We start from the raw sequence: 24,749 nt of genomic DNA on the forward strand, positions 1-24,749 counted from the left end.
ACTTCATAGGCATCATTTAGGACAAATGCTGCCATTAGGATTACTACATAATTTAGACCTACTGTATTGCATTCCTTCAAATCCTCTGCTGTGGTGATATACACATTTGAAAGGCGCTGGCTGCCATATTTAATTTGATCCTTCTAACATGTGACTCAAATTTGTTGACATTTAACATTTGCAGCCAGTCTAATCTGCTACATTTCAGTGACTCCCCTGCACAGGAATTTCAGAAAGAAGATCCAGTGTAGCTGGTATTCTGGTGGTGTATCCCAGCTACAAGTTGTGGATGACAGCTGTAGTACTTGACAAGCTCCCTCCTCTAGCTAGCACAACTGGCATTTAACTGTTTCTGGCTTTTAAGGCCAAATTAGGACATATTTGCCTCTGTGTTTTATCTTTTTTGCCTTTTTAGACTTTGTTTTAGTGGTCTACAAGTTGCTTGGGGATATTCTACATGGAAGGCACTACACATGAACAGTTTAATTGTGTCTCTCTCTGAAAAGATGAAACAGTTTTATTGGAGATGCTTGCCAGAGGAATCACTTGTAACACTAATGGAGAAAGCTGGTGATAAAAGCCTCAAATGATAGAGATGGTGACCAAAGCAGATCTCCTATGACTATATCCTAGGGGAAAAACAAAACAAACCATTCCCCCCTGCTTTTTTTTCTGTTTGTTTGTTGGCAGCTTGAGGGAAAATCAGATGAAGACACAATAGCTTTGTTGTAACTGTTTCTATGTTTTTTCTAATCCAGAGATGAGTACATCCTCCAATTTTGACTTTTATCAGACACTCTGACACTTTTCTGCCTTGTATGTACTTGTTTAAACTGCAGAAAAAATTGAGCAGTTGCAAGTGAATTATAGATGACAGAGATTTTAAGAGATACGAAGAGTTAGGTAGTACTTATAAACAGTTTCATGTTTCCTCAATGGAGATTGTTGAAAAAGTATACCAAGAGTTAAAAACATGGAGGGAGGTGGAGAAAGAGGGTGAATAAGAATGTATACACAGGGGAGTTTTCTCCAAAAGAGGTGGAAAAAATGATTACATTTATTCAGCTTACATCTGCTTACGACTGCCATGAATATACACAAAAATTAATCTCACTAGTCCTCTTCTCTTGACCATATCCTTCTGAAGTCCACAGGAATTTATACCTTATAGTAGGAAACATGGTTTCTTTTTATGAGAGGCTGCTGTCTTGCTAGTTAGCATTGAGACCATATAGTGTGAACAAGCATAACAACAACAGTAATAACAATAATGATAACGATAATGATAACAACAACAACCACAACAACAACAACAACAATAATAATAATAATAAATTAAAAATCACAATTTTGTTAGAAAGCAGTTCCTAAGGAAACCACATTGTTTGTTATCCCAGGGTTTCCTTTGGTATAAAGGAGTTTGAGATGTCATGGGTGAAAGTCTGGAAATATGAAAAATATGTCAAGGGCACACAGCTCAGAGCTTCAGGCAGTTTGAGGCATACCTTGAACAGAACCTCTTCTACACTACCCAAAACCAAATATCAGTATTTACAGGTCATAACACTACCAATCAAAAAGAATCTGGGTTTTCTAGATCTAGGATTTCAACCTTCAGTTTCACCATTATATTCACTAAATAATACTATGTCCTAAATGACCTTGGAGACAAACCAGCTTTTTTAATTTACCAAAAATAAAGACAGTTAGAAGCTTAGATTATTTTAAGAGGAGGAGAGCAAGGAATATGTGAAGAATGAAGTGGAAGTGGGGAGGGCCAGTTATCCCTCCAGATACTCATGCTAACCCTTGCTGCTTCCTGTTCCCCCTGCCTTTGTGATACCTTTAGCTGAGCAGAAGTAGCCACGACAGCAGCAGCTGCCAAGGCTCAGGGATGACTCCAGCCTCAGGCTTGCCCTCTCACTTGTCTTGGGTGTTGTGGGACTGGACCCCTGCCAGCTGCAATCTCCATCCTGGCTCTTGGCTCCCTGTCCTTTAGGGAGCAGCCACTCCTCACTGCTCCCTGATGCTCAGGGACTTTTGACAAGGGCTTTTGACAGGACAAGTGGAAGTGACTCAAAACTGAAAGATGGTAGGTTTAGATTAGCTGTTAGGAAGAAATTTTTTACTGTGAGGTGCAGTATGGAAACATTGCCCAGAGAAGTTGTGGAGTTATCCCTATCTGTAAGTGTTCTAGGACAGGCTGAGCGGAGCTTTGAGCAACCTGGTCTAGTTGGGGGCAGCCCTTCCCAAGGAGTGAATTGGCACTCAGTGATCTCTAAGGTACCTTTAAACTCAAACCATACTATGATTCCATGATTCTATGCATTCTACTATTCTGTGCTTAGAAACTTAATTTATGATGAAAAATTAATTATAATTTATATAGTATTTCTCATTCATTTCTCAATGTACAGTATTACTGTAATACTGCATGCAATGTCTCAGTTCCTGTTGGACAAATTGTATTTTTCTCTCTTTGAATGCTATTGTTTTCTTTATTTTAAAGTCATATATACTCACATATCATCAAAGATAAGCTTTGTTCTTCTGCAGTCCCTGGGTGTGGTGGACAGAGGTGACCAAGGCTCTGTCTGGAACTGTGGCTTATTGCAGAGAAGAACATTTTCTGAATTGATGTGAATTGCTTTCTAGACAACAAACAGTAGATAAGACATTTAGGAATTGGCTAATAACTTAAAAAACCCCAAGTAACAAAAACCAGAGAGTCTTTGGATTGTGTTGTAAATTGGAAGTTAACTTTCCTGCTATTTCAGCAGGGAGTATGTGTAAGTGTCCTGACATTGATGGCCACAAATTCACAGATACTGCTCAGAGCACTTTGTAAAGGGTTTGAGTTTCAATATGATACACAGCAGAAACTGAGCTGAAATATTAGTAACTATCAAAATACTCTGAAATACAGTAAGTGAAATTATTAAAGAATAGATCTGTTGTCATTTAGAAGATTAAGTTATACCTCTGGCCTTCAGCTTCCAACCAAGCATTGTGCCTTGCTTAGGAGAGCACGGCCAATGTTTGACTCGTTTCACAGTACACTGGTGATGTGCCTGTGCTGGATGAATTTGTAGTCCAGGTTTCTTTGTGCTCCAGAGCTCCCTGATCAGCTTGAAAGGTCACTTCTCTGTGCTGCAGTGGAAGCACATGTCTTTTGGCAGGGTCTCATGCAGTCCCCCAGCTGCAGCCCTGTTGTTCATGTGGCCTCCTGAGCACCTTCATCCCACCATGACCGGCTGTGGGGGCTACTGTGCACTGGTATGGAGCAAAACAGAGGGCACCAGGTGGTTTTGGGTTGATAACCACTGCCAAAAAATGCTATTCCAATGTCAGGTAAGAGGCAGAAAGGCACCAGGGGCATGGGGAAAAAAGCTCAAAATGGATAAATGCCCACTGCGGGCAAGCTTTGCTTGCAAGTTCTCACAGATATTTGAAGGACTACTTGGGCCTGCCAGCTGGATGCCATGCTGGAACATGGGATAAAAGAAAGCTAAGTTTAACATTTATAGTTCATGAGCTCTCATCTTCTATATGGGGCACATTCAGATCAGCTCATCAGGCTAAAGTTTTCAGATGAATAACCAGATACATAAGAATTTTATTGCAAAGGTTGTTAAATGTTGACCAAATGGTGCATTGCTGGGCTATGCAGAAAATCTTAGCGAAATGCATTTGCTAAGGGTGTGGATCATAAAGCAATCACCTTTTACTTTTGATTTCCAGCACATTTGCCTGTGAGGGAATTTGAATTATTTTCAAGATACCCAGTGAAGAATCATAATTATAATTCTGAATGGGTTATAAACTTCTAAATTTATATTTTGCAAGTTAAAACTTTATGTTTTGCGTGTTTAAAACTTTATATTTAATTAATGAAAAATAAATTAATAACTATAATATGTTAAAGGACATTTTACTGGAGTATTTTATGTAATTGGTTTTTTTCAATTTACCAAGAGCATCTGTGAGATATTCTTGGAAAACACAATTTATGGTAACCTGTTTTTGAAAATGTGTCCAAAATTAAGATTATATTTACTACTTCCTCCTCTGCTCTCAAAAAAAAAGTATAAACATATATGCTTAACAGATAAAAGGGGACCACTTATCCCCACAGCAAAAATTGCTGGAAGATGCCACTGCAACAATTCAGGTAGCTTGTTTTCCTAGTTGCTTAGGCACTAATACTTAGGGTTTTGAAGCCTCTTTTACATCAAATAATGAACACAGCAGATAGATACAGAATAAGAAACATTAATGGCTTTTGTAGCAAGGAGAGAAGCATGGGCAGCAGAGTGCCTCAACAGCTTCTCTAGATGCTACAGCAGTGGGCACCAAGATGATGGTATCCAAATTGCTTCTTCTAGGTATTTCACACAAAGCACAACAGTGTCATGGGGAGGAGCTGACAGCAGTCTGCCCTTGATCACCTACTCTCAGTTCTGTAGGCTGGAGGGTAGGACATGATTTTAAAAGATCAGATGAGAGAGAGATGGAAATTCCTCAATAAAAAGAGCTAATGCTGTTCACTCTAGCATTCTAATCACAGAACTCATGCAGAAATGGAGGAAGCATCTACTCCTCTCTCTCTGTGCTCTGAAGGCAGAGGCCACAATGCAGGGTTGTAGTACAGCCTTATCTGGAAGAGTGCTCTGGGCACACTTGGTGTGAGCAAGACTCTCTGATAAGGTTATGAATACAACTCTGATGGAACTGAGCTGTGAGGCTGGTGCTGTCACTGGTATAAGCAGAATCTGAAGAAGTTTGTTCTAAGACAGAAGAATTTGTCTGCAGGCACACCCATGGTTAGGCAGTGGCTGAGTGAGCCCTTATACAGAAGGGGCCTTATGCACCATGAATGTAGAGGGCTTGCATCATGCCTAAGCAATGCTCTGGACGCCTAAAACCATTTGTTTTGGGCCATTAGCTTTTACCTTTTGCTTATGTAGCCTTTGCTATTTGCTTGTGTTACAGCCTGCCCTCTTTTCTTTCTTCTATGCCTTGCTAAACTCCAAACCAGAAAAGCTGAACTTAGAAAATAACATTCATTATTACAACTTTTCTATTTTTTTGCATATCATACTGCAAAACTATCACAGACTGCAATACAAAGTGGAAAATACACTGCTAAGCTTTATATTGTGAACAACAGCATACACTTACATTGAAGTCCCCAGGATGTGGCTGTGACTGGATTTCACCCTTATGTTTTTTGCTGGAAGAGATTGAAGGTAATAGACTGCTGCCATTAGGTCTGCTGGAGGAAGTTAAATCATCGTTGGAATATTTGTGTTTTGATGCATCAGAGAGGGGAGAGACGGGTGACCGAAGCATTTTCTCATTTTTATTTACTGGTATTGCCAAGCTGGAAATGGAAATTACAGTAATGGAGTGTCACAAAGCTGGCTTTGAGAAAGGTAAATGTTTTATATATTACCAAAACTTTGAATTTAAAACCTGCTGGCAGGATAAAGTCTATTGGTATCTGGAAACGAGCTCACAGTATTGGGACCAAGAGTTCATTTACAAATTTGTATCATGTTTCTTCTCTTTCCCTTCAAGGCAAATTGTCATTCCGGAGTTAATATAAAGTCTGTATCAGAGTACTTGAAAAAAAATACAGAGATAAATGGCTACTTGCTCACCATTTCTTAAGGGATAGCTGGAGATGAAGATTAGGCTCTGAAGTGTAAGTTCAGGTTATGGAGCCCTATTTCACCATTACAGGTGACAATTTATAAGCCATGGCAATAAAACCATATGTGAACTAAAACAGGAAATGTGTTTAAAGATGACTGGCTTGTCTTTGTGCTCAGTGCCTAGCCTTTGGTAGCATTGTTTATACTAATCTAATACAGATTTTGAAGATAAAGAAAGATAGGCTGATAATGCAGACAAAAGGAAACATATGCAAACAGTAGACACAGAGAAATGGGAACTGATCTATCACTTAAAGCAGAAAGCTGTAACACTGACAGTATTTTCAGCTTTCATTTATTTGGGAGAAGTTTTGGGTGAGAAGACAGAAACCTTAAAAATATGCCCAGAAATAAACTTCAGATGCATTAATTTGAAGAAAATATTAGCTGAAAGTCTTAAAACAACACACAAAAAAAATGCAAGTTATTTTAAGAAGATAGTTGGCATTAAGACTAAAACTGTGATTAAGGTCAGGAAGACAATTTTAACACTATACCTTTCCTTGTCACATTCTCCTTTATTCAGCCTATTACTTTTTATGGACAATTCTCAGTTCTTTATAGTTACTGTATCAGACAATATACACTTAATGGAATCACAAAAAAGAATACAGTAAAAACCATACTTCATTTCTGCACATAATTTCAGGGAACAGAGCTAATTAAATGTGCTCTTATCATACATTTGTCCATTTATCTGGCAAGTCTTTACAAAGTAGCTGTAAAAGAAGCCATGAATTGTAATTCAGAGCCTTTACTGTTTCAAATGGCATAGTACCTTTAAAACACCATGTCAACTCTTTTGCTTTAATGACCAATTGGTGTTTATGAAAGCAAGACACCGAGTGTGAAAGACAGACAACTGTGCCCCTCTCCTCCTCCTAAGAAAAAGAACATCTTTGGCATTATGTTGAATGTGCAGGCTGATCCTGTCATTTCTTTTCCTCTTTTCAAACATAAACTCATGCCTTGGCTGCCCATGTTTATATATCACTGTCAAAGTGTGGGCCCAAAGCATCCAAGGCAAGCCATGGCTCTTTGGAAGTATACCCAACCCTCAAAAGCTTAGCCCTGAACTTTGAGGAGTAGCTGAAATTTCTACTTGTGCTGCACACATGGCCTTTGGTCACTGAGTAAGGCCCACCTAAACTTAGTGTGAGCAGCAAATCTTATACTGAGAGGCCATGCAGAACAACTTACAGCAGAGAACTGTCAGAGCTGTGATCTGCTGGGAATGGGCAGACTGTGGATCTGATACAGGTGCAAGAGATTGGGGTATCTCTGAGCCTGCAGCCTTTCTTGTCAAACAGGATCTTAGTCTGCCTCTCAGTCTGTAATTCCACAGCAGAAAATACTTATAGCTGAAGGTGGTCTTGCTCCTCTCACTGCTACCAGCCTCAGCTGTGCTGCCAAAACTGTCTGGGTGGCTTTACTGGCAGATGAATACTACTCTGTTAAAAAAAACCCAAAATAAAAGAAGGAAAAAACAGAGAAAAAGAAAGATAAACTAGAAAAAGGGTAAGTAAAAGAGACAGGAGGAGAAAAAGAGAAAAGAAAAGGGAAAGAGAAAGGAAAAAGAAAAGGAGAAGGAGTTTTGGTTTCAAACAAGTTTTTTGAGTGTATTTACAGGAGAACCTCAGAGGCATGGTGTAACTGGAGAGATGTGCCAGCATGAGCAGATTCTGGTTGCAAGAGGACCAGGAGGCACTGCTGGTTTAGTTACAGCCTCAGTAGCCCTTCCTCAGGTGTGGGAATAATCAGCATTTGAAATCATGTCCTACACTGTGGCACAAACCACAGAAAGGTCTTGGAAGCAGAGCACACCAGGAGGCAACTGCAGGAACTGAGAGGCAACTGTACATTTCAGAAACTCTTTGTTCCTCTTAATACACAGTTGCTACTGGAAGTACTAAATATAATGTCAAGAAAAACACAAATTGTTGTCTTGCTTCCAGGAGGCACAGAATTAACCCTGTGACACAGCAAGCTATGACAGCCATGCTAGTCTCTGAAAATTAATGCAACATAAAACATATGACACTGGGGTAACAGGAACAGCATGTCTGCATGCAACCACCCACAAGAAAGGAACTGTTCTGGGCATTGTTTTCACTTCATGAAACATATGTGACATGTCAAGACAAAGAAATTGAATGCATATTTTTGACTAAACACTATATATATCAGTTTTCTTTCGGATTTTTTCCAGTATTAATGACAAGAATTACTCAATCTCATCAAAGATGTGTACAATAGAAAAGCCTACTAAATAAATACAAATATTTTCTTTCTTATTTTGTAGCAGTTTCAACCCAAGAAGTACCCTGATACTACCAGAAAAAAAAAAAAATACTGATAACCAGCATTTACCAAGCAGCATGCAGTTGAACTCTGAAACTGTGCATGTCTAAGTTTGACTGCTGGAAGCCCCCAGAGAAACTCAAGTGTGATTGCTCTGACATTGATAGGGCTCTGTGTGCATAAACCATGCCAGTAAATGCTAAATATTCATTTTTTGTTTCATGCCCTATATCCTTTGAAAATCTCACTTTTTAAAAAGTCTTAAATTCCTTCTCCTGGAATACTTACTAATTACACAGAATGGAATGCTTGTAATCTCAAAAATACTGATTCTCAAATATATTCTGGAGCTGAGTATTGCAGGCATTGTTATGAATATTTTTTCAATCTTTTCCACAGAGCTGATATATAATTCTTTTTATACAGCCAGACTTAAAGCTTGCAACTTGTAAGTAAAGAAAGCAAAGAAAGTCTAAGAAAGGGCTATAAGATGGTTGTATATGTGAATTGCTGCCTACAGCACAGTGTTGGGGAATATGTCTTGGACAATCACACTGCTCTAACTATAATTACTTGTTCCATGAGCCTCACACTTGAGCTCACAACTTCTTTGTGCAACAGGACGAAAATGCAAGTACATGAATGTGTCAGGAGCTACTAATTTCATCATTAAACCAGAAGAACAGAGACTGCAGTGGTTAATTTTTCAACATAAAATGCAATCATTAAAAAATAAAGGAAGGAAAGGAAAAAAATAACACCTAACAATAAACTGCAACTAGTTGTATGATTCAGTGGTAACTAAGAAGGAAAAATCTTACCTATTTTCATTCATATTGCAGTGATTTGCTGTTGTGATGCTTTGGGCAGAGGCAGCTAATCGTGAAGAACTCTCTCGCTCTAAGTGGGTCTTCTTGATGTCTCTGCACTCTTCCTCATTCTCACACTGAGTGAAGAAAAAAGTAATAATTTTTTATGGTTTGGATTTACTACAGATCCAAAAATATTTCAACAACTCAGGGATGGTGTTTTCTGTCATTTTGTTACAAATGATGATACTTTCTTTGAGTATACAGCTAACATGGATCAGAGACAATTGATCCATGTCTTAAAAAACAAAATTTAAGAGGCAGCCTGTAAAGAAAGGGGTACAATATAAAACTTGGTTTCCACTACTTTCCCACTTGAACCAGGGAATTCAGATACTAATAAAAGAAGGACAAAAAAAATGAAGAAAGATAAAACAATATGGAAGACTGCTTTAGATAAATGGTCCTCAAAAAATATACAGATCCATCTGCACACAGACAGTAGCTTAGAGGGCAACAGATGATTGGTTGCACAGCAAAACTGTTCAGAAATTGAGCAGATGGTGATTCCAGTTCAGAATGACTTTTGGGGGCAGATCAGTACAAACAAGCCAGAAAGCCTGGTCAGACCAGAAAGCTTTGGCCATGGAGTGGAGGGGGCTTTCCCCTTGGCCCCAGAAAGGGAGTGGGAGAAGCAGGGCAGAAGGGTGGATGTGAGCAGAGAGCTGTGCCCACCCAAGCACGGTGACAGTGCTGCTGAGGAGGGGGCAGTTAATGGACTGTGGTCCTACTCCTACACCTAGAGCCCCAAGGGAAATGGGGCCACCAAGGGCGTGAGGGAGCCAGGATCCAGGATCCAGAACCAGTCAGGTCCCAGGTCTCTGTGAATCCATCCCTCACAAAGCCAGGGCTCGCGTCTGCCACTGAAGGGCTTGCCTCTCGCTGACCGTCAGAAGGGAAAAAAGATGCTGCCTCTTCTTTTACCATATACGCAGTGGTACTGTGTCGACTACAAGGCAGCAGACAGTTGTCCCTTCGCTGACCTGAGCATCATTTCCAAATGCTCAGGTTCTGAGAGATGCCTCAGGAGACAAAATTATGCTACTATAAAGGCAGTGCCTTCGCTAAGGCACGCAAAGGCACACACACAGCAGTCAAAGCTGTCTCCAAGGAGCTGTGATCCCTCGAGGCCAGGAATTCCATCACCTTCAGGGCTGGCATTTCCTCCGGGGTTTGGCCAGTCCCTGCGTGGGAAGCAGGGACAAATCCCAGCTCTGAAAGGCCAGCCTGGAGAAGATGCTGCCATCGAGCACGGGACGTGGGTGCAAGCGGTGTTAGCCTCCCGCTTGCTGGAGGCTCCCCAACCCCTGTGATCGGTTCCCCAGCAGCTCACCTTGCGTTTCCTTCTAGATTTCGGTAAACCCTTCTCTGCGGGGGGTTCAGCACTACTACCCTGCGGGAAGCTGGCCGCCTGGTTTGCTCCGGCGCTCATGGCCAGCGGTTCTTCGGGCAAACGCTCTGGAATCCTGGACAAAAGAGCCAAGTCAATGTTGACCCACAGCGACTTTACCTCATCACTGTCTTTCAGAGGAGACAGGAGCTCATTCCTACCGAAAGGAACCAGGGTGTAAAACTGTTCCTCCAGCTCCTTTGCTATTTCACTACTAGTCCTGGCATTAATAGAGCCAAAGGCACTGCAGCCGCCGTGGGGTTTGCTGGCGGTGCCGCTCCCCGCGTCCTTGGCACCCCGCGGCTCAGGCCCGGCTGCCGCTGGCACCTTGGGCAGCGGGCGCTCCTCCCGCTCCGACTCAGAGCCTGAGTCGGAGGAGGATGATGAGGACGAAGACTCGGTCTCGATGAACTCCTTGGATTTGGGCGCCGTTTTGCTCGGCCCTCGGGCCCGACGCTTCTCACCAGCTGCAGCCGAGCGGGGCTCCCGGCGGTGCCCCGCTCTGCAGCCACCGCCGCCGGGCCGGGCCCTGGGCGCCTCGCCAGCAGCGCCCTCAGGGAAGCCGTGGCTCCGGGGGGGCTCCTCTGCGCTGGGGCAGGGGGCGCCGTCTCCGGCGGAGTTCCTCTCGGCTCGCCGCGGTGCTTTCTTCCCTGCTGCCCGCCTCGGCGGCCCGCCGTCGGCAGCGAGGGGTGACTTCTGCCGGCTGCCCTTGCTGCCTGGCGCTTTGTTGGCGGTCCTGGGCCGCGGCCCGTCCTCAGCGGCGGCGGCGGCGCGGCTCTCCTCACTGCGAGGCTCAGCCGGGCCCTCAGCCGGGGTCTTCTGTCCTTCTTGCCTCTCTGCCTTCACGCGGCCGTAGTACGGGTGGGCTTCCAGCGCCGGGCCATCGGGGTGGGTGAGGATGGGTGCTTTGTGAGGGGTGACTTTGTTCAGCCACTTGTCCAGCTGCCACTTGTTGGACGAGGGCGGCTCGGGCTGAAAGGGAAACAGACGGCAAAGGGCTTAGTGCCGTGGCCCTGCTGCCCCCGCCCCGGCATCCCTCTGGGACAGCGAAACCCCGCATCCCTCCGGGCACCACCGAGATTTTCTTTCGGTACCCAGAAGAGCCGCCCCAGCCTATGGCAATCCCTCGGCACTGGCCCTGCGTTGCAGGACAGAGCTCGTGCCTTGCAATCGGGGATGTTTTTGGTTTCAAATGGGGTTTGGAGATGACAGGGAGAAGGGCTTCTGTGATGCATCATTTCCAAGGGTGATTGACAACAGCACTACTGCCACTGGCTCTACTGGGAGACACTCGCAAGTTTCCAAATAGAAAAAAGTGCAATGGCGATAGGAAGGGAGGAAGACAAGGCAGGGTACAGCTGAGGCTAGGGGAGAATAGCCGTCAGGAAAGCTAGAGATGTGCGTTGTGTGTCCTGTGCCATTGCAGTAAATACAGAAAGCATTTAAGAAGCATACAAAGTGGCGTGTGGTAGGGAGTTGGAGGGCTAACCAGGCACTTCATGTAACCTGTCTTGTATTGACATTATAATCTACAAACATTTGTTGTGTGTTGGTGCTGTCAAGGGCTCATTTTGTGAGTATTGTGTGGCTGTTAGTTTTTCTTTTAATGTCTGTCACAACACTATCAAGTTATAAGAGCACATTTAAAACATAATGGTGTTAGGACAGGGAAGAAGTGGGATAATCATGATTTCAAATTTAACCACAGCTGAGACAATGTTATTTCAGAACAATGTGTGACTGTTTTCTAGAGCTTGCAATCAGTAATTTGAATGTAATAAAATGAAGAGGAGAGGCAAAAACCCCAGAAAAAAACAGATGATGGAGTAGATGGCTAGCCATAACCTAACTCCACAAAAGCCAAAGTGAAAAATTTCCTTATTTCCTCAGATGGAACCAATATTTGGTTCACTAGGCCATTGCATGTGAATAATCAAAAACTGTGTCATGAGTCGAACATGAAAACCATCAGTGCTCTGGAAGAAAGTTTGCTCAAGAGAGAATATCCACAGTCTCTAACTTAAAAGAATATCTTCTTGTTTAAAGTAGATGCCTGAGGGCAACACAAGTTTCTTGTACAGCCAAGGGCACCTTCAGAATCACCCACTGAGGATTGTATGCACTCTACAAGGAGCAAAGGCTCCTAAAATAAGCAAAAAAATTAGACATTGGAATTCATATGATAAAAATATTCCTTCTAGCTAAAGTGTCTAATTTACTCATTACTGAGCTAACCCAGACCTATGGGAAGTTTGCAGGACTGGCTTACATTTATGTTTTTTAAAGCATACTCCCTAATATCTTACATGAAGTATTTCTTTTCTGAGCTGTAAATCTTGAAAATGGATGGTCAATATTTCTCTTGGATGAAGCTGTATTTTTACAGCCCTTAACTCTTTATCTAAAAATGAACAGCATTTTTTTTATTGCTGTTGAAACTACAGACAGATATGTTTGATGCCATTCACTGTGCACACCCTGAATTTACTAGATATATAATAAAAGGTTCACTATACGTGGAAGTCTTTCCACTGTTCAGAAGTATTTCAGAAAAGGGGATACATCAGAAGCACGTGGGGAAGAATAAACCTCTGCCTGCAAGGGTAGGTCAGAGTGAGTGCTGCTTGGAAGTTCAAAAAAACTTCCAAATTCATCTGTTACATCCCATTCTGCCTCTTTATGTATCTTGTAATTCTTGAAAACGGTGGCTCACAGACTTCAAGGGATGACAGTAGCCAGCAGGAAACACTGATTACAAGCTGCAGCATCATAACCTGGCTGTGCAGGACTTTGCTAGAGTAGTATGTCTGCTATTTAGGCATAATACCTATGGTCCTACCAACCTATCCACCAACTATGAAGTTTATTAAAAGGGATCAACAGTGTTACCAGCTTAACTGGTTTTGTCAGGGTCAGGATTTTCAGGTGCGCTTTTGAGGTTTAGTTAAATAAAAATTCACATCCTTGTGGTTTCTGAAAAAAATCCCCAAGATCCGTCTGCTAAAAAAATCCTTTAAGATTCATCTGATAAAAGTAAAATGTCTGCAGCCTATCAGGTAACTTAAAAGAATCCAAACTTTAAAAATTGGAATTTTAAAACTTTCCTCACTAATTTTGGGCCCTGATACCATTTCTGAATATTTGAGATTCTCAGTGTACATGAGTGATGCCAGTTCATTTTTGGAAGTAATTTATTCAATTGATTGTTCTAACTGAAAATTACTGTACTTTGAGATCACATTAAAAAAAAAAAAGAAGGCACCTTGCAAGAGAACAAATCATGACAGCCAAGAATAGATAGCAGGACTGGTAAAAAAATAGACTGGGAAAATTCACTTGAAAATTTTTGGCCATCCATTATACATGCCTAATTGTAATTATTTGTGGGAGAAAAAGAAAATCCCTAATTTCCGCTCCACGCACCATTCTATGGAAGAAAAGTTAGTTTGTTGAATTGAAAGTTTTTCAGCAGCATGTAAGGATATAAATACTTATCAATATATATCCAGAGTATTGTGATACCACAATGCTCTCTGCCCCTTGGTTTTGATGCATGGAAATATGCTGCCCCTAGGGCCTTTTAGAGAACTGGGCAGTTTTCAACTGGGGTAAAGCCAGTGCTGTGCAGATGGGCACTGGTAATAGGAATACCAGTCTGTGATCAGCTGATTTGCAATTAAATATAGGTTGGTCAGCTGACTTGCAATTAAATATAGGTTTGGCATGAAAACTCAAGCCAGGAAACTTCACAGAACTAAGATACTTTCAGGGAACAACATACCACAGACATACACATGTGCCAGGCTTCATGAAGAAACAGGATGTGACACATCTCCTTAAATATTGTGGGTGGATTCATCTGTACAACACAGACACCTATATCTTAGCTAGTCAACAAGTTCCTTCTCCAGTCAGTGAACTACTCTTCTAGGGTGTGAAAAATTCCCTCTTGAAATAGACATATGAAATAGGCCAGATGAGCTGGGCCCTAAAAACGTCTTTTCCTCTCCACAGACCGTAAAGGGGAGGCTGAGGTGGTGAGCAGATGTAGGTATCTACAGGAGAAGTGTGCAGATTTAGGTGGGATAACTCCCACGCAGCATGTCTATATATCTCAGATCTCTTCAAGGCTGCAAGTGCAACCAGAGGCATGAATGGCATGCATCCAAAAAGAAACTTGTCAAAATCTTATCCAGAAACACTTTCTAGGATAAAGGGCTGTTAAACAATGCCAGTGTAATGGGGTCCCTCTATGCTTGTTTCTGAAAGAGGGACCTAAGGCGTGGCTAATATGTGGTAAACTTGAAGTAGAGCACCACTTTCACTGAGAGATATGAGAGCCCATAACATGTGCATGGACTTAGCCCACCATCCCTGCAAGCTACCCTGCCTATTATAAATCCAGGTACTAATTTACCCTTGTGGTAACTTGCTTGTGCTGCCCTGTTATCAAATACTTCCCTCAGGGCAATGCCCATACAAATGTGGTGCTTTCTCATTATGTTCAAGGCACAGACAGCAATGATGAAGAAGACAATGGTGATGATGATTATTATTACTATTGGATTATATTGCTGCTATTATCACTGCTGATGGTGCTTTAACAAATTAGAACTGGGCATTCCCATGTGTTAGGCACAGCACACATATACTCTAAGAGGTGGTTCTTGGCACAAAGAGTTTTCTGGAGGGAAGGGAGAGTGTAGTTTGCAGTCTTTGTCAATAATAGTCTGCAGGACAGCCAGAACACATGAATCCTGTTTGCAAAGGTTACAATAGCATCTACAGATTTTCTAGTGGTAAAATTCCTATATGTGACTCCTTGAAATGGAGGAAGAAACTAATGGTTGTGAACAGTTGCAACAGCAAAATCTGTAAAGGCCATTGCATCTGGTATATGGGGCTGGTGAGGTTCAGAAAGGGGCATCTTTCTCTTCTGGACAGGTTATAGGTGGTGAGGCCAGTGATCCTTTGTCCCATGGGATAGATTCTCTGCTTCCTTCCTGCCCATTCCCCACTCTTATCCTCCCTCATAGCAGGAATTCATGGTTGTCTAACCAAAGACAGCTTTAGTAAAGGCATGCAGGATAATTCAATGTAACAAAGAACAAATAAACCAAATTTTTAGCTTGGAAATGTAGCTTTTTCTATATACTTGGCACCCAAATTTTTTTCAACCTCCTGAAAAAGGATAAGATGTCATTGTTTTCCAGATTCCTCATTTATGACATTAATTAAGGTCATTCCAAGAATTCATGACTTCAGCAAAGAAACAGGAGATAGAAGTCTCAGTTCCTTGTTCATAATTTTAGGTTTGAAGTCCACAAAGCTTTAACTACTCCCATTAATGTCTGAGGCACCTTAATTTGTCCACATCACTGAAACCAGTCTGAATGTTGTTTCCTGTTCTAGCTCAGCCATTATTCTTAGTTTACTGCAGACATAAAGTGAAGACAGCTGAGCTAGTCACTACTGGCTCTAAATAGTCAATGGAAAGAAACAGACACTTTTAGGGTACAATTCATCTAATCTACTTTATATGTATGCTTTACAATGAGCTGCTTTTTCACTCTAGGCAGCTGCATTTAGACACCTGAGGACAACTTGAAAATCTCAAAATTAGATGAGGAAAAAATTACAGAAGACATGAAATAGCACTTGAATTGCTATATAACCTCAAGTGCAGCAGATGCACTGTCCCAGAAATAAAAATCTTTGAGAATGTGCATATAATGTTTCAGATTATTTGGAGGGGGTAGTGGGGAATAATGAAGGCATCATAATGGTTTGCAGATTTCTACATTAAGTTCCTCCCAACCTTTAAATATGGAGTTTCTGCCTGGCATTGTGCTGGACTGCTCCAGTTCACTGAACCTGAAAGCACCAGTTAATGCAAAATCAAAAACCAAGATGTATTTATTTTTTTTGTCTTAGCCAATCAATTTTAAGACTAAATCTAGAATAGAGTCCACTACTTAAAAGTAGGTGGACATGGCCTCCCTTTAGGGAGCTTCCAAAGACCTGTCTCTTTCCATTTACTGGTTAAGAAACTGGCATATATCTTTAGAAAGATGGCTTCACTGGGTGCATAAATGTATGTTAAAGCATTTATGTAAAGCTAAAAGGACTTCCAGTCAGAGACATCACTTGAGTATGTTTGAACTGGTTCCATCAGTCATATGATAGCCCTGGGAAAGCATTTACCCTTGGGGAAAACACAGGTATTCTACTTCCCTGGGACACCCATATCTGTGTGTGCTGTCTCCTAGATCCCATCAAGGGATGAAAATTGCCTATGAAAATCACTGCAGCCATCACATTTGTGAGTCATTTACATTTGTGTGTAGGCATGTGTCATACAGCATGTCCTAGAAGGCAAACCACACAAATATAATGCAAAGAGACAAGCAATCTGTTGGAGTGGGGCAGCTGTTTCGTGACAATGATCACTGACAGCTCAGGCTCTGTACAAAAGTAGTTCCACAGATCTCGAGAGGATATGCATAAAATGCTTAAGAGGAGGCACTTCCTCCATGTTTCCATGATTTAGTTCTCTGCTGGACTTCATGAAATCCAAGACCTGCCTCAGTTAATTAGCTTTGTGCTTTCTCTGAGGAATTTCTGCTCATGGGCTCAAGCAGCATGGGTATCTGCCTAGATGATAACCACTCCTCCCTTCCTGTGCTTCTCCTCCTTTCATCTCATATTTCCTTCCCCTTTCTTTCTTCTCTTTGCCCATTTTCTTCTGCCTTTTGAGATCCCACAGGGAGAGGAGAGACCAAGAATGAGATCTTTGCACTAATTCCAGCAGGAAATTAAGTAGACAGAGAACAAAGTCTTAACAGGTCAGGTAAGAAAGCTCAGAATGGGAAATAAGACATGGAGTACTGCAGGGAGAGCAAGAGAGACTGGAAAGAAGAGAGAGATGGAGAAAGTGGACAAAGTAAGAGGAGAATTAGCTGGAAATGGGTCTGAAAGTGCTGTGAAGGAAAAACAGAAGATAAGTGTTAAACAAGGAACAAAAGTGACAGAACCGACAAAAATATATTAAGGATGTTTCTGTGAGTACTGCACTTTGCTCAATTGGAAATATGTCTCCAAATTACCAAGGAAAATATGAGGAAAGGTTTGCTGTTTTTGCAGCATAGTTTTTTTTTTCAGAATGAGAGAATAGGTGAGACATAGTTTTGGGGGGAGGATTCTTGTGATTGGATGGTATATGTGGAGTAGGAAAATATACAGACTGTATTTCATGTGTATTTACAATCTTGATGCTAGATTTTGGAATATTTTTACATACATTAATGTGTGTGATGTGTCTGTGGAGTTTATAGTTTAATTCTAAACGTGTGTATTGACCAAAACATGTAAAAATGTCAATCCTGGTAGAAAAGCAGAGCAGAGAAAGCAGCTTTGTTGTGTCTGTTGAGCTTTCTGCAGAGGTGGAAGCAGAAGGTGTCACAGCACTGGCAGCTTAATTGTAGTTTGGCTAGGGCTTGTCTACATGTGGAAATTTTCAGTGCTAGCTTTCCAGATGACTAGTTTGGGCTCAGTGTTTTGCACCATGAGTAATTCAGTTTAGTCCATTTTGGAGGTGAATTGAAAGAAATCACATAAAAGCAGCAGTAGCAGAAAATAATTCACTTAGAGAGTGAGGCAAGGGAAGTGCATGAGTGAACAACTGGTTTCTTTTAAAAATTTAACCTCAAACTGATTTTATAATAGCTTCCCTGTGTGGAGAAGCTGTTAGTTCCCTTGCGGTGCTGGGAGCCCACATCAAGACTTACACACTAAGCAAGCCATTGCTATGGAGGCAGAATTGCATAAAACTTCAGGCAAGCTGTGAGCCTTGCAAGGTGCTCCATTCACCTCCAATTTGAGCAAAATGTAACAGGGATATTTCTTTCTTCATTTTTGTTTCAAATGCTTTAATCTGCCCCAATATCCACTGCCACTTATATTTCACAGCATGCCAGGAGGAAGATCCTTGGGCCTTTCTCTCCCATTTTTTTTCCGTGCATCTCCTCAAAGCCTCCTTGTGTTGGTCTGGCTGGGAGAAGGTATGAGTGTGTGTAGCAATGGAGTGCCACCCCAAATGACAGCAAAGCCCTTACCTCTGGGCTGGAGTAGTGCGAGGCCTTGCTGCCGTCACTCTCGCTGGAGCTGCTTTCGCTCTCGGAGTCGGACTCCGAGCTGCTCTCGGATTCACTGGAGCTGCTGCTGCTCGAGCCCTTGCTGGAGAGTCCCGAGGCTCGGGCACTGGTCTGCGGCACCACCAGGCTGCCAGCCCAACACACAGCCCATGAGTGTGGGACAGGGAGGGAAGAGAAGAAAACAGGAATATAAACATGAAACCCCCACATATAAGAACCGTGCTGTTTTAGGAGCATACTCTGTGAATGCCTGTGAGCTTTTCTCTGCTGCTAATAAATAGTGAAGTGTCTTCAACATTACATTGCTATAACTGGGGGGAAAAGATGGGGTTACTCTCATATCCATTTAAATCCATAGCCTTTGTCATCTTTTTCATCTGGGGGAGAGTCAAGTTTTCACTTCACCTTGTCTCTTTTTCCATTCCACAGATATTTTAGGATATATTAAAAATACTAAGTGTTAAAAAAGCAGTACAGAAAGCAGTTTTATGCTGTCTAATGAACACTCAGCCCAGAGGTGAAAGCAGGAGACCAAAAAGGTGAACAATTGAGAAATAGAGTTGAACCCCACACTACCAGTCATAAGCAGTAATAGCAATAACCATAAAAATAACAATAAAGATACATCTTCACTGGAGCTTCCAACCCCCATCTTCCATTTTGCACACTTCCTTACCTGCCCATAAGTGATGTGGTTACCTGTATATACCATCTTGATTATTGACAATTCAAGATCTAAGACTCAGCCTGCAAAAACTTGAAGAGCTCAGGCTTGTGTTTTGGCATGTCAGCAATGCAGTGCTGTCAGCAGAGCTACTTGCCCTCTTAAATGTTATGTTTGCATGCAAGTGTTTGTATTATCAGGCCTGACAGCAGAAGAAATGTGTATTTTCCTGAAATAGTTGACCATGCATATTAAAAATATCACAGTCATAAAGGCTTGAGTGTGAAATATCATATTAAGTCATTCAGCTTTTTCTCTAGGCAATGCAATATTGCTCCCTATAGCAGGGTGCATTTTCTAGTGAGTCGTCCAATTTGATTTTAAATGACTTGAATGCAGCTTTTACTTTTACCCCTGGGAAACTTCTCTGCAAACTAACCCAAGTTGCCCTTTTAGAATTTATAGTTGTTACTTATTATTTCATCGTATTACTAATAGTTACTATGACAAATTATCCTCCTCCCTTTTTGCTCTCACATTTTTGCAGATTATTTTCCTGTCCTTCTTCAGTCATCTTTCAGACAAGGCCTTACACATTTACTTCTTCTGATCTTTCTTCAAAAGTCATTATCTCCAGGGATATGGGATCATTTTTATGGCTCTTTTCTGAACTCATTCCGATTTGTCTATATCTCTCTGATAACAGGGTGCCCAAAACAGAGTGCAGCATTATAGATTGCTTCTCACTACAGCCCTGCAGTGAAGGGCTATTACCTTCCTGCTCCTTGATGCGCTGCTTCTGTAAACATATATCTGAGCTGTGAGGGAATGTATTGTCCATTAACATCCCTACCTCTCTTTCAACGCTGCTTTCTTCAGAATTCCTCTACTGATAGCTACATGATTATTTGCTACAGAGAGATTAGCTTGCTTTTTTCCTTCATATCAGATCTCATTTTCTTCTTTTACCTTGCAGGATTCTAGCTCCTTTTGATTTATTTTGCTGCCCTCAGAGGTGTCTGCAGCAACTTCTAATTTAGTATCAAATGCAAACTTAATTAAATGGTTATTCACTTCCTTTTCCAGATCATTAATGAGACTGTTAAATAAACCCCACATGAAACACACTGGTACCCTGATAACCATCTCTTCCCAATTCCATTCACCGGTGTTTATCATCACCCTTGTTTATGCTCCATCAGTTCAATATTGTGGCTAATGCAATGTGATCTTGGAGAAGCATTTTGTGAGAAATAATATCTAATAATTAATTACAGTTCTGCTATGTTGCACCTAATGAATTGTCTTTACATGGTAATGGTGTTTTTCATTATGGAAAACTGATACCTGACACCTTGCACAAGCCACATACAACAGGCAATTCCTGAGGCTTTGACAAGGGGCCAGCCCATCAGAGAGGTGGTTTCAACTTCACAATTCCCCATGACTGCACAATTTCTGGCCCTCTACCTGCCTCCCCTAACATATGCCAGCCTTTCCCATCTGGACTAGCTGTCTTTCACAAGCCAACACATTGCCTTTACTTGCAGCATCCCCGCTGCCTTTTGCTAGGAGGTGGCACAGCTGTGCATGGCTTTCTTAGTTTTTGTTTGCTTGGGGAATCCTGACACTGTTGGAGAGCTTTCTGCACCTTTCAAAGCACAGAGGGGCCAGGCAGTGGAAAAAATCTCAGCTGTGATCTCACCTTACTAATTAAAAGCAAGTAAAATAAACAGGAGAGGGGAGCTGACATCCATTTATATTTTTTATCTTTATTCCCATCCTTGTAACTACTACTGGGCAGTAGAGAGAGAGGTGGCAGTAAAAGCTCGTGCTGTGTCAGGATGGCTTGGTGCTACATGCATGGTCACAGTCTGCCAACTCCTGGGTGGCAGGAGGTCTGTCTTCATGCACAGGCATTAAATGCACCAGTTACAAGGAGTGCCTTTAAAAACTTGGTTTTTTGTCCAGCCATGTAGGTGCAGTAAAGACAAGATTTTCAGGCAGCCATTTGTATAACTTCATTAAGGCAGAGAGGTGACAGAAACAGCTGGGAAGCTTGTAAAAAATCTTCCTTCTTGGAGAAGGAAAATGGATATTTTGCAAACAGTTTCAGGACAATGCTTTCCTGACTTGTACAGGTTGCCCAGTGAACTCCAGATTTAGACTCCTCACTTATATTAACAGATTGCAGTTAATGCCTTGATAATAAAATAGTGAGAGCTATATACAAGCCGTTATGAATAGGTTTTGTGGTTTTGATTTTTTTCCTTAAGAAAATGTGGAAAAACCATGAAAAGTTAACTGTCTTTGCAGACAGCGTAGCTTAGGGAATGCCTTTGACAGTGTCTGACTCCGATGGATTTCCAGTCCTCTCCACAACAGCATTGTGACTGAAAAGTTCTTGAGCATCACAAAACATCTGCACATTTATATCCTGCCCTTAGTGACTGTGGTTTTAATTTTTAAACCATCATTTTTATTTGTCATTGACTGAAATATTCAGAAATTGTTATATAGGGGATGAGGGGGAAAAAATCCATGGTAATATTTCTTTCCGGTTGTGACATGAAACGTTTTTCTAGGCTGCTGAATAGAAATTGTTACTACAGACATAGATATAAAATATAACTGTTGGATTCTTTACAAACATCTGGAAATCTATGTTTGCTGTTCTAATGGTAGCCAATATAATACAAAATTAAACATTGCAATATTTTCCCATTTATGCTAACACTGCTGAAGTCTCCTGTCCCCCTTTTACTTTTTCAATTTTGAAATATAGCATATTCTTATAAGGATCCTCATTATGTTATAGTGACCAGGGTAATAACAGTTACATCTGTCTTCATGCATTCTTATTAAAAAGCAACCTTTTTTTAAAAATTGCTAACTTTTATTTTGGACTGCTCTTTCTGAAGGATGTAAGGGAGATCATGCAGTTAGACTGATCTACATTTTAATGACTGTGGCATATAACATTTGAGCATATTTTGCTACTGGTTTATGCCCCAGAATTAATTACCACATCATAGAATTTCTATTTTTATTTTAAGGAATTAAATGACAATTAAGTGAGACCCACTTTTCTTTAGAGCTCTTAATCATAACTTGCACTCTCTGACTTAAGAGAGAGAGTAAATACCTTGTAAATTTGCCAGAAGTTCAGCAATAAGACCATTTAAAAACCAACACACCATTTGAAGTTTCTGATCAGATATCTCCCATTGCCCTGGCTACAGGGGCACCTAATTTCCATGCAAGTCTCCAACAACCTGTTTTCCTGCACTGTCTAGTGGACAACTGCCCTTCTTAAAAGAACTGCTAGATTCCTTGTAGCCCCAATTTTTCTCTTATGTGCTGGTTCAGAAATCCAGTGATTTGGGGAGATTATTACTTCCCCACTCAAACTGACTTGTGATCCAAGTTGAGAGGTGGAGCCATCTCAATCCCTGGACAAGGCCTAGAGGTTATTTATGTGGTACCAGTTGTTAGCCCCATCAGGCTGCATGGCCATGGCCAGCCTTTGAGTGGCACCAAGATGGTTTGAACAGTAATGCAGGAAGGTGCTAGACTTGGCTATTCAGTCAGTGGAGATAGATTCCCAAATGAAATTGCTTTGGTGGCCCTCAGGAGACCTCTTCAGGTTAATCGTGCTGGATCTGAATCCCACTCTATGCTTCATATTAAGCTGCTGCTTACAGCTGCACTGCTTCCCATGATAATAAATCATGGCATTCAGCACTGGCCACAAGAGTTTCCCAGGCTAGGCATATGCTGCATTGCAGGAATTCAGGCTCAAGCACATGCAGCATGGATAAAGATACAAGTAAAACTGATGCAGTTCTTTACCAAACTGCAAGTATTCAGTGACAATATATAGAAAAAAATCCCTCTGATGCTGAAGAATTTGTCATCCCAGTTCTTCACTGCTTTACAATATGAAGGCACTTTACACAGGCATGAATGATTATCAAGAATGCAATGCAAGGGAGAATCAGGCCTTGGAGAAATTACTCAGCCAAAGGAACGTATCAGTGAGCCTCTCAAATACTTTTCCAGCCACAACAAAGGCTATGCAAATGCTCATAGAATCATTAAGGTTGGAAAAGACCTCCAAGATCATCAAGTCCAACCCTTGACCAAATACCACCAGGCCCACTAAACCATTTTACAAAGTGCCATGTCTATTCATTTTTCGAACACTTTAGGTATGATGACTCTACTATTTCCCTTTACCACTCTTTCAGTGAAGAATTTTCTCCTAATATCCAGCCTGAACATCTCTTGGCCCAACTCGAGGCCATTTCCTCTTGTCCTTCCTTGGTTGCATGGAAGACAAGGCTGACACCCACCTCACCACAACCTCCTTTAAGGTAGTTGTAGAGAGCAATAAGGTCAACCCTGAGCCTTCTTTTCTTCAGGGTAAACAAGTCCAGTTTCCTCAGCTGCTCCTTGTGGGACTCATGTCCCAGAACTTTCACAAGCATTGTTGCCCTGCGCTGGACATGCTTCAGCACCTCAATGTCCTTCTTGTAGTGAGATGCTCAAAACTGAATACAGTACTTGAGGTGTGGCCTCAGCAGTGCTGAGCGGGGGGAAAAATGGATCATATTTTAGAGTCCAGTTGGTCTGTGTAATTTCACTTTGCTAGAATTGTATCCAAAGCTTTCTTACCAAAAAGGTCACTAACACTATCAGACATTGTCTGCTGTATTTCTTTTTTCTGTGTCTGGAGATAGGACACTATTTATTCCGTGTCATCTGCACAGCTGTGATCATCTAAACTATTTTTCTTCTAAATCTCATTCTGGTGTGCAACTGCTAAATGGCTGTGACTTCCCAGAGGAGAGAGAAATGCAATAACTAGTGAGAAGAGCCTTTTTGAATAAACAAGAGACATTGTTAGGGATCACATTGTCAACATTGAGAGGTAAGTGTGGAAAGAAAGGCTGTATGAATACTTGGACTATTTGGGATACCCAGAAAAAAGTCTATCACTGTCTAGAAATCAAGGCAAATTGTGGGAAAACAATACTTTGAAACAGACACCAGCCCCCTAGCTAGTATAAACTGTCATAGCTCCATTGACTTCAATTAGGCTACAGTGATTTAAATCCAACAGTAAATCTGACCAAGACTCTGAAACAGTATTTCAAATTTAGTGATGAAAATATATTCCGTGGTTTAAAGGAGCTCTGTTGGCAGAGCTTCTATTTTGATTTCAGATTAAAGTATCTGAAACACCACTTCCTTCTTCCCTCAGAGCCAACCTACTACCCATCGAAGGTCTTTTATGGAAAACTCTTTATCCCTTTATTGCAATAAGCAAATTCCACATGGTGCTTCCTCAAAGCACAGACGGAGAACATTGTGCCAAGATCTGTATAAATATCTCTGCTGCCTGGCACTGAAGATATTGCATGTCTCTCATGCACACAGTAGGGAATTCCTGTCTCAGTAATTGTGAATGGATCACAGAAGCCATGAAAATGCCCATTTCTTGCTGCTGCCCCTGGGTATTTTTCAAATTCTCTTCCAGCAAAGACCTCTGAAGCATGGGAATTATAAGGACTTGAAGATCAGGCCATCCCAATATTGTAACAGAACATATGGGGATATCTTCTGAGGCAAATGTAGAATGCCAAGAAATAA

At 41.5% G+C, this 24,749-nt stretch overlaps 1 protein-coding gene across 1 annotated transcript in view; it reads right to left on the reverse strand.

Moving 5' to 3' along the window:
* AFF3 (ALF transcription elongation factor 3) overlaps positions 1 to 24,749 on the reverse strand; it is a 266,456-nt gene that overhangs the window by 23,636 nt on the left and 218,071 nt on the right. The window contains exons 10-14 of the mRNA XM_058825605.1: positions 18,392 to 18,557; positions 10,221 to 11,249; positions 8,840 to 8,964; positions 5,182 to 5,383; positions 2,524 to 2,651 (exon numbers count right to left, since the gene is read on the reverse strand). Of these exons, the coding sequence (XP_058681588.1) occupies positions 2,524 to 2,651; positions 5,182 to 5,383; positions 8,840 to 8,964; positions 10,221 to 11,249; positions 18,392 to 18,557 (1,650 nt within the window). The remainder of the gene's footprint in view (positions 1 to 2,523; positions 2,652 to 5,181; positions 5,384 to 8,839; positions 8,965 to 10,220; positions 11,250 to 18,391; positions 18,558 to 24,749) is intronic.

The sequence above is a fragment of the Ammospiza caudacuta genome, chromosome 2, assembly GCF_027887145.1.
Source record: "Ammospiza caudacuta isolate bAmmCau1 chromosome 2, bAmmCau1.pri, whole genome shotgun sequence".
Taxonomy (NCBI): Eukaryota; Metazoa; Chordata; class Aves; order Passeriformes; family Passerellidae; genus Ammospiza; species Ammospiza caudacuta.